Source organism: Leopardus geoffroyi, chromosome A3 (genome assembly GCF_018350155.1).
Source record: "Leopardus geoffroyi isolate Oge1 chromosome A3, O.geoffroyi_Oge1_pat1.0, whole genome shotgun sequence".
In the NCBI taxonomy this organism is placed as follows: Eukaryota; Metazoa; Chordata; class Mammalia; order Carnivora; family Felidae; genus Leopardus; species Leopardus geoffroyi.
Window position 1 is genome coordinate 6,547,718 of NC_059336.1, and position 10,255 is coordinate 6,557,972.

The following is a 10,255-nucleotide window of genomic DNA, read 5'->3' on the forward strand; positions in this document are numbered from 1 at the left end:
AAAGAAAGCACACCGCCAGAACACGCATGTATCTGTCTCCGGTCAGACATGTACTCTATAAGTGTTTAGAGAAATGAGTTGATGGATTTTTCAGGTATTTTACGTGAAATGCATTCCTTTGGCTCAAGCAACTCATACCATTCTGCTTCTCCACTTCCAATCAACTCCTGGCTCTGGGGTAGACACACTTCCGGTGGGGCCTGTCACAAAGCCTGGCAGAAGAGAGAACTTGCGAGACATTTTCTGTAGATCTATTACACTTCCATTAAAAGGTACATAAATGCTAAAGCTTAATGAATGTTCACAAGTGGATTGAGAGATGGAATGCTTCCAATGCCTCTGGGAGCCCCCCTCCTGCCAAAGAAAATAATTTAATTATAAAACCAAGTTCCAGCTCGGTGCCTGCCAGATTTCTACTGGGTTGATGAGAATTTACATCCTGCGGCAAAGAGGAGACACAGGCTTGGAACCCAGGTCTGCCCGACCTCAGAGATTTGGAAAACAAAACTCACACGGGAATTCTGGGAATCAGGGTTTTCTGGTACGTCCGTGCAGCGAATTGCAGATTCCTTTGTCAGAAGCCCATGCTTAGGTTTGTTTTGTGGCTAGTGCCTTCTCTGCCTTGCTGCCCTCAGTGCAGCTCACAGCCTGGCAGAAAAGGGAGAGAAGTTAACAGAACAATTACACAATGCGGTAGGTTCTCTGGGAGGTCTACGGGGCTGGAGAGCTTTGGGGAAGGCTACTCAACCCCATCCCTGAGCTCTTGAGAAAGTGGTGTGTGTGAAGGGGACACGTAAGCCCCAACACGATTTGTCTCTCCTCTTGAATTAGAGATTACTTGACCTAGTACGGCAACACTGTTTTCTGAGCCCTTAGTGTTTTCAAGGCTCCTCGATCGGATGTTTGCATATATTTCTTGGCAGCCTGCAGACAACACTCAGTTCGGTCTCCACGTGGCATCACAAAGGAACAAGAGGCAGAGGAGACGTGAGTGTCATTCAGAGGTTCTCCACTGGGGGTGGCCCTGCCTTCCCCCGCCCTGGGACATTTGGCAATGTCTGGAGACGTTCTGACTGTGCCATGTGTCATGATGTGATGGCGCCGTTGACGTCTAGAGAGTAGAGACCAGAGATGCTGCTAAACCTGTAAGGTACAGCACAGCCCCGTGACAGAATTACCTGGCCTCAATGTCACTGGTGCCAAGGTTGAGCAACTCAGGTAGAATTCAGTGGCAGTGACTGCAGTCTCCTGAGAATGCCTAGTGACCGGAGAAAACCATGCCAGGAGCGTGGCCAAAGTCCTGGAGATGCCTCTCTCTAAACGCACGTGGATGGACGTCACCTTCTCACTCCCTTCTTGCCCCATTTCTTGACCGTTTTCCCTCTCCCCTCATAGTTTTGTTTTCACAGTGAAAATCTTTGGGCTAGATTTTTCTCAAACTTTGCTCATTCATATCGGCCCCTTGTGATTTTGTCATGCCTGTGACCTATTTGCGGAACAGCTTCATTATGGGCAACTCATGCCGTTATATGTAAACGCTAAAGTCTCATCTCGAGCAACACTATTTAAGAAATCTTGAGTTTCAGGAACGATGTAGCTTTCGTTTAGACATACTTGTAGTATAACTATAAATCCAAATATTTAAGTTGTGCTTTACTTGGGAAAGTTTTCTTTTAAAATAGAAATAGTTGAGGGGCACCTGGGGGGCTCAGTCGGTTGAACGACCGACTTCGGCTCAGGCATGACCTCACAGTTTGTGAGTTCGAGCCCCGCGTCGGGCTCTGTGCGGACAGCTCGGAGCCTGGAGCCTGCTTTGGATTCTGTGTCTTCCTCTCTCTCTGCTCCTCCCCTGCTCACACTCTGTCTCTCTCTCTCAAAAATAAATAAAGATTGAAAAAATAAAAAATAAATAAAATAGAAATACTTGACAGGTGTTGGTATGCTTCACAGACCATCTTGCCTCCAGTGGAACCCATTCCGTACTTTGGAAAACGCTGGGCTGACTTTCACCTTATCCTTCCCTCCCCCTCCCTAGGGACAGCCATTTGCAGGTACCTGGGGGATGAGAGGCTGGCAGCTTGCAGGCAATTCCAGAAATTTCCAGAGGCAAGCCAGTGGGGGAAAGGGTCTGTGAAATTCATATGTTGATTTTTTTGGCGGGGGGTGGGGGGGGGCATGTTACATTTCATTCAGTTGTCACAACTAAATGCTACCAGGCAAGTGGGTGGAACTCCCTTTTACACATGAACAGAGCAGCATTCAGAGGTCAGAAGATGGGCCTTAAGGATTCACAGCCAGGCTTGGTGTGATCACCCCCGTGTTGTCTGATTGCCCTGAAGCTTCTTTTCCCTTGCTGCCACGGTAGCCCAGCCTTGAGTATCCTTGCATGTTTTTTAAAAAATCTATTTGTTCATTCTTGGGGGGGGAGGCAGGGGCGGAGAGAGAGGGAGAGAATCCACACTGTCAGCACAGAGCCCGATGTGGGGCTCAGATTCACGAACCTTGAGATCATGACCTGAGCTGAAACGTAGGAGTCGGACGCGTGACCGGCTGAGCCACCCGGGCTCCCTTGCGTGTTGGATTTTATCTGCACCTCCCTGATCTGCCTCCACACCGTGGCAGGAAGGAGGCTCCGGGAGCTCGAGCGGTAATCCTGCAGGGCTGGCGGGCATGTCCCACGGGACCTACCGCATGGGTCCTGCGACCGGTCAGGTGCATGGCCTCTGTGCAGCGAGGGACGCACTGGGAGGCTCGCCCGGGAGAGCTGCAGAGGGACTTGGCTTAGGGAAGCTGGTGTTTTCTGACACTGTGTCTAATCCCTTTTGGGGCCTGGAAGGTTCCCAGGAGCTGTGAATAGTCTCCAGGGAGGGACGATTCCAGGACCTGCCGGAGGCCCCCGGGCGCCTGTTCTCGAGGTGGCCGGTCAGAGAAGCCAGCCGTGTAGCCCGGCACAGCCCTCGGCCTCCAGGCTTGCCGAGATGCCTCCAGTTCCTGGCTCGTGCCGCCTCTGGTTTCTTTCATTTGTTTCTCATTCGTCTCCCTCCTGACTCCCACCTCCTCAAGGGCGTCCCTAGCTGGGGGAGGAGCCGCTCTGTCCCCTTCCTACCTGTCAGGTGTCACTGTACCTGTCGTCTCCCTGATACCCTGGCAGTCTGGCAGGGCAGGGCCACATCCGCTTGCCCACCACGGTGGCCCACTCACCCGGGAGGTGCCAGCACAGAGCAGGCCCCCTCAGCGTGCTGAATGAATGGTGGGGGTGAGTCTGGAACCTGGGTTCTGTGGTGGGGCTTTCGGGAAGCAGCGGAACCCCGGGCGTGCTCTTTTCTGAGGCTCCTTTTCCTCATCTGTGAAAGGGTGAGAATTGGCAGTTAATTTACATGACGGCGAGGTTTCTTAACCTCAGTGCTGCTGCCCTTTGGGGCCAGGTCATTCTTGGTTGTGGGGGCCTGTCCTGTGTGCTGTGTTCAGCAGCGTCTCTGGCTGCCATTTATTAGATGCCTTTACCACCCCCACTCTAGATGTGACCGACAAAAACAGCTACAGACGTTGCTAAGTGATCTCTGAGGTCAAGATGGCCCCGGGTCGGAGGTCCAGTGAGATAAAACATGAAGCACCAAGGACGATATCTGGCATATAATTAAAATACTCTCTAAGCATTAGTTACTGTTGTTGTTAATGACCTGTTTACCCAGAGCAGTCAAGCTCCGGGCGCCCAGATTTTTCCTGAGTGAATGGATCTGAGTCATAGGACCCCACTTGGGACTCATTGAGCTCCAGTGACGCAGGCCCGCTCTCGGTGAGGACCAACAGTGTATGAATTATGCTCCTCCCAGCCTAGAGGGGACGTAGAGTCTCTGCCCAGTCGTGCTCGATGCCAAGTCAGTTAATGATGAGTGTGGAACACGCACGGCTGGGGTGCTGTGGTGAGCACGCGGGCTGTGGAGCCCGACGGCGTCTGTGAGGCCCAGCGCTGCCCTCACCTTCTCAGTGGCCGGGGCCAAAACCATCCAGCTTCCTTCTCTATGGGCTACGATGGCAGTGTGCCTACCTCCTAGGCTCTAGGTGAGAATTCAGCAAGTTAATGTATCAGGCTGCTTAACACAGTGTCTGGCCCATATTACACCTTATAGTGTCTTTCATTATTATTATTGATTTGGCCTCCAGGTAGGTGTCTTTTTTATAATTTGCTTTATTTTTAATGTTTATTTTTGAGAGAGACAGGGAGAGAGAGAGACAGAGCACGAGCAGGGGAGGAGCAGAGAGAGAGGGAGACACAGAATCCAAAGCAGGCTGTGCTGGCAGCTCAGAGCCCTGCGTGGGGCTCGAACCCACGAACCATGAGATCCTGACCTGAGTCGAAGTCGGATGCTTAACCGACTGAGCCCCTCAGGCGCCCCTCCGGACAGGTGTTCTTAGGTGAGAAAGGTTGGCTTCCCCTTTTATTCTGCAGCGTGTCATCTGGTGCGCTCAGCTTCTAGATTGATGCTGGTTCTTGGACGGCCCACGTTTACCCACTGGTGCTTGACACTGTGGCAAGAAACGGTGACAGGAAAGAGACTTAAGCTCCCGGGGTGCTGGTTTTTGTTATTCTTCAGAAATGAGCAGTGCCTGTAGGTGGTTCTCATAGTATGGTGTGCATCGTAATCGACAGCGGATCCTGAAGATTTCAGATGCCTGGCATGACTTCTGATCTAGTAGGTCGTGAGTTTTCGAGATTGGGCTGTTTCTCTGAGACTCCACATTCGGTACTGATACTCACCAGATCTGAGGATCACTTGCAGATTTCCTTCTCTTCGGTTAGACTTGAATTCGTATTTGAGTGTATGCATGAAGTCACTTCTTCATTTAACACGTAATTCTTTATTGACCAGTTCTACATGCTGGTCCCATAAAGAATATGGTGGGAGAGATTGATGAGAATTAAATGAATCAACTAACAAGAAAGTATAAGATAGCAACACGGTCTGTGATAAAATAATACCTCATGTGAATACCTGGGGTCTTCTTGCGAAAGAGTAGTCGGTGAAGGCATCTCTGAGGATTGGGCTGGAGCCTGAATGACAAGAAGGTGCCAGTCATGGGAAGATACAGGGTGAGGAGAATTGAGGTAGAGGAAACAGCAGGTTCAAAGGCCCTGGGGCAGGATTGAGGCCAGTGGGGGTGGTTAAGTAGGGCCAGGGGAGCATTGGGGATTTCCCCGAGGAGATCAGATCATTAAGGCTTTGTAGGACCAGGTAAGGAAGTGAAATTTTATTTGAAGCCACTGAAGAATTTTAGCAGGAAGGTGATATGATGTGATTTCTGTTTTTAAAGGATTGCACTGGCTGCTGCATGGAGAATGGATTTTGGCGGAGGTGAGGGCGGGTGATGGTTTTCAGCCAAGGAGGCTTGAGTATGTTGTAGCCCCCAGCCCTATCGGAAACGATCAGAATTAAGCTCAAAAGTTCAACTTAAGTAAGGACAACAGGCAACGATTTCTAGAGACCCGTGGCGTCAACCACTGAAGTGATCCTGCCTAGAATCATGATGAGCTTCTGTATCCCCAGATTAGGCTTGCTTATTTATTTATATTTATTTGTTGATATATTTATTTTAAGATTTTATCTTATTTTATTTTTTTAAATATATGAAATTTATTGTCAAATTGGTTTCCATACAACACCCAGTGCTCATCCCAAAAGACGCCCTCTTCAATACCCATCACCCCCCATCAGCCCTCAGTTTGTTCTCATTTTTTAAGGGTCTCTTATGCTTTGGCTCTCTCCCACTCTAACCTCTTTTTTTTTTTTTTTTTTTTTTTCTTCTCCTCCCCCATGGGTTCCTGTTTTAAATCTGACTCCTGCTGCTTAAAATGTCCAGTGAGTTCCCATGTGAAGATGTGGGAAAGTGGCCCTGGCAGCCTAACATTCAAGGTCGTTCTCCCCCCCCAATAAGGGATGCACTTCCCAGGGCTCCCCACAGGCTTTGGAAAAGGAGAGCAAATAAAATGATGAATTGGCTCTTGGTTTTTACGACATTTCTATGGAAACTCTATTATGAAATCCTGGATTCTTGAGTTGTAGAAATACGCATTAGTTTCTCTCCATGGCAGCACGTGCCTCTGAGGTCATTGGGTCATGGCTCAGCCATCTATACTGTTCCCACGAGAGGTGCTGGGGCATTGGCATTGGACTTGGGGACGTGGGCTGGGCAGCTTGAGTATGGACCTCTGCTTCTCTGCTTTTAGCTGGATTTTCATAGATAAGCTCCTTAATCTCTGCATTTCAGATGTCTCATCTGCAAAATAAGGGTGATCATGGTATCTGTCTCGTGGAGTTATTGCAGAGGTCAGAGAAACAAATGCCTGTATAGCACCTAGTACACTCCTTGGCCTGGGGTCAGCAGTCTGTGCAGACGAATACTTTTGGGTTTCCGTTATGCTCATCTGAAAGTCCTCTATGCACTTGCTTTGTGAAAGGTGATCCCTAGACCAGCAGTTGTATCCCACTGGGGGCTTGTCAGAGTCAGAAATGCAGAATCATAGGCTCCACCCCAGACCTGCTGGTTGGAATTTTTCACTTGAACAAGATCCCGGGCGATTCTTGCGGGCGTTGACGTCTGGACATGCTACTTTAGGCAAAAATGTATATAGCAAGGAGAGCTGAGTCAGGTTCGAACATAGAAACCTGTTGCCTTTGCACCTGTGTTGGTGCAAAGAGACATCAGCCCCGGGATGCAAAATGCACCGTGACCCTAACGAGCTGGGTGTTGTCCAACAACCGCATAAGCCCTCTGGGACTGTTTCTTCATCTGTAAAGCGACTCATCTGTGTTAGAAGTTTGTTGAGAGGATAAGCAAAGTGATGTGAAAGCTGGTAGCAGAGAGTGAAAAGTTATTTTTATCTTGTTTACACAGAAAAAGGGCATCATAATTTTTATAGCTGTTAACACAATTTTCAAAGAACCTGATCTCTCATTTTCCATATTTGCTGGCCGAGAGTGGCAGTGGACAAGACCTATTATTTGGTGTCTCGATGAAAATAATGGAGAGTGGCAGTGGCCCAGGAACGACAGCCTGGTATTTTTGGAAGCTAAATGGGAGAATTTTGTGGTTTGGCTAAAAGGCATTGCCCTGCAAGGGAACAAGATCCCAGGTGATCACTGTGGTCAATGGCAGTGTTTATACCATTTACAAAATACTCAGAATTGCAGTGTAAGGTTTGACGATGGCCAGGTGTGGAAGTCACCAGGGCACTTCCCGGTGGTGTATTTTAATGTGTCACACGTTTAGCAGCCACAGAAGCCTTTTATTGTTTCCAAACGTCACAGTCAAAGCGAGAGCCCCCCGATGTTGCTTATATTAGCAGGATGTCTTCAAGTACAAAACACAAAAACAAAAAACAAAAACCCACAGTATACTCTAGCACGAGAAAAATCCACGATTGTGCACCAAAGACACAGCATATTATAGGAATCCATTGGTGGGGGCAGTGTGAGGACAGCCACAAGTGCAGCCTGAAGCCGTCTAGGGCGGGAAAGGGTCTGACAGGTGTGGCCAGCACGCAGTGATGTATGGCACGTAGAGACAGTGCCAGTCAGCACAGCTCGCCCAGTGCTCACAAGATTGAATTGCTGCGCTGGTAAGGTACAGGCACGGACATCGGGGTCGCCCCCGCTCTCACAGCGTGTTGGACAAAAGGAGCAGCGAACCAAGAAGTTTCCCTTTCATAGGGTAGCATGCAGGAAGCCGTGTGATAGAGACACAGCTGCTACGAGCCAAAGCAGAGATTCCAAGAAAGCCCCGTGCATTTCCACGGTTTCTGAGACTCTCCGAAGCTACCGTGAAGCAATTTCTTGAGATGCATGCCCACGCCCCCAATCCGTGATTCCCTCTCTTGCTTTAATGATGGAAAAGGAGTAATAGGAAATGAAGATTTTTTTTTAAATAGGGAAAATTATACCTTAATAGCAAGGTATCAAAATACTTTGTACACAGGTATGTGTTGGTTTTGCAAAAGCACTGTATCTGTCTTTCCTTAGGATTGTGAAGGCTGCCTTCGACTCAGTGCATAAGAACCCCCCCAACAAAGCAGCAGCCAAAATAGAAGTGGGTTACATCCCTTTGCTAGGTTTCTTGGGGAGGCTGGTCTGGGGTCAGGAAGAGGGGCATACATAGCATCACTTCTTTGACACAGAGCTCAGTGTTTTTAGGAAACTGTTTTTACTGGAAACAGTAATAGAACAAATGCTCAGTCTCTTATGAAATACAGGCGAGGCCATCTGAGCAGCTGACAGCCAGAACTGAGACAGGTTTGCTTGGGAGACATCGGAACCCCTCTTAGAGTCAACGAGAGTCCTTCTGTCCGGTCTGGCTGGTGGCAGGGAGACATGGGGAGGAAGCTGGTGAGGGAGGTGGGCATTCCGGACCCCAGGTGCATGGAAATGAATGCGGGCAGCACCCTCCCTGCGTTCTGCCGGGGCCTCTTTGGGAAATCAGTGACTTACCCACTTTGGAATCCTTTCGGAAAGCCTGTCACATACCACGTCTGTCTGCAAAAGGCTTTGCAGGGGTAAAAGCAAAGCGGCATGGGCGATCGTGGCTGTTGGCAGATTTTGCGTCTTCCGAGTATTTCTTCTTCTTCTTCTTTTTTTTTTTTTTTTTCCTTCTAAACACCTTGGCCGGGCGGAGGGCCAACAGTGACCGAACCCACGTGTGCGTCCAGGGCCCCGGCGCCCTAGCCCAGGTTCATGCCGTTGCAGCTGCAGAGAATCTCCTTAAAGGTGGTACGCAGCTCCAGGCTCCGGAAGGCGTAGATGAGCGGGTCGATGATGGAGTTGCACATGATGAGGACCAGGTAGGTGTTGAAGTGGGCGGTGTAACAGACGCAGTAGGGGTTGGTGGGGCAGGTGATGATGAGGACGAGGTGGAGGAAGAAGGGGGCCCAGCAGCAGATGAACACCCCCAGCAGGATGGTGATGGTCACAGCCCCCTTCATGCACGAGTGCTGCGGCGGGGCCGCCCCGTCGGCGGGCGGCAGTGCCGCGATGCGCTGGACGTGCAGCCGGGCGAAGAGGAACATGTGCACGTAGAGGGCGCCCATGAGGAGCAGCATGGCGAAGAACATGGTGATGAGGCACACGATGACCATCTTGCTCTCGGAGTAGATGATGAACAGCACGCCACAGACCCCGCAGCTCACCCAGATGGCCGCGATCCAGGCGAGGGCCTTCCGCGCGGTCATGATGCTGTGGTAGCGGAGCGCGTAGAAGATGGTGACGTAGCGGTCCACGGCGATGGCCAGGAGGTTGCAGATGGAAGCTACCAGCGAGATGCAGATCAGGGAGTCGAAGACGTTGTCCATGTGCTGGATGAGCCGGTCCCCGAGGGCCAGGGAGTTGCTGTTGACGACGGCGATCATGACGGTCTCCAGGGCGTTGGACACGCTCACCAGCATGTCCGCCGCCGCCAGGCTGCAGAGGAAGAAGTACATGGGCGAGTGCAGGTTGCCGTTCTTGACCACAGCCAGGATGACCAGGACGTTTTCCAGCAGGCTGACGATGCCCAGCGCCAGGAAGACCTCGGGCTTGATGAAGACCTGCTCGCAGAACCCGCTGCCGCTCTGGTTGCCGAAGGCAGGGCTGGCAGGGTGCTCGGAGCCGTTGGGCAGCGTTGGGTGCACAGACGGCAGGCAGCACGAGGCGTTCATTGCTAACAGACGGGCTGACCCGAGCGGGGGCTCCAGCGACGTCCAGAGGCTGCTGCGGCTGCTGCTGCTGCTGCTGGCTGCTTCCTGGGAAGGAAAAAAAAAAAAAAGAAAAAAAGAAAAATCTCCCCCCAGATGCTTGCTGTGGATGCCCGTCCAGTCCAGACCGAGGCCTGGTTCTCTCCCACAATAACAGGATGGACAGAGGGAGAGAAAGTCAGCTTGGAGACAGACAAGAGAACTTTTCCTCTGCTTCTCCAGGACAAGCAGTTTTACGGATACTCTTCTCGGTCTCCTTCCTTCTGTCTCCCTCTTACCTTTTCCCCACCTGCGAATGGAAAAACCCGCCTCTGGTTGCTACAGTTTCGGCTGTCTTCATAGCAGGACCGGGGACGTGGTACCTGTTGCTAGGAGGGAGGGGTGAAGTCTCGGTCTTCATACGCTGGCTGCAGGCAGACAGCTCCTACTTTGTCTTCAGTGCAGTGAACCGACCACTGAGCATCGGACGCCTCTCTTGACTGGCAGCAGGTACCCGCTCGGGCAGGGAGATGAAGAAGCAGGCTGGTGCCCTCT

The 10,255-nt window shown here is 50.9% G+C and overlaps 1 protein-coding gene across 1 annotated transcript; it reads right to left on the minus strand.

Annotated features, from left to right (window-relative positions):
- Positions 1–7,205: 7,205 nt before the first annotated feature.
- Positions 7,206–10,037, minus strand: MC3R (melanocortin 3 receptor). The gene has a single exon (XM_045444168.1). The coding sequence runs from the start codon at positions 9,683–9,685 to the stop codon at positions 8,714–8,716; it is 972 nt and encodes a 323-aa protein (XP_045300124.1). The 5' UTR covers positions 9,686–10,037; the 3' UTR covers positions 7,206–8,713.
- Positions 10,038–10,255: the final 218 nt, after the last annotated feature.

What these genes read in the sequence shown, in the direction of transcription:
- MC3R (XM_045444168.1), bottom strand. Translation starts at nt 9,685, where the DNA reads ATGAACGCCTCGTGCTGCCTGCCGTCTGTGCACCCAACGCTGCCCAAC.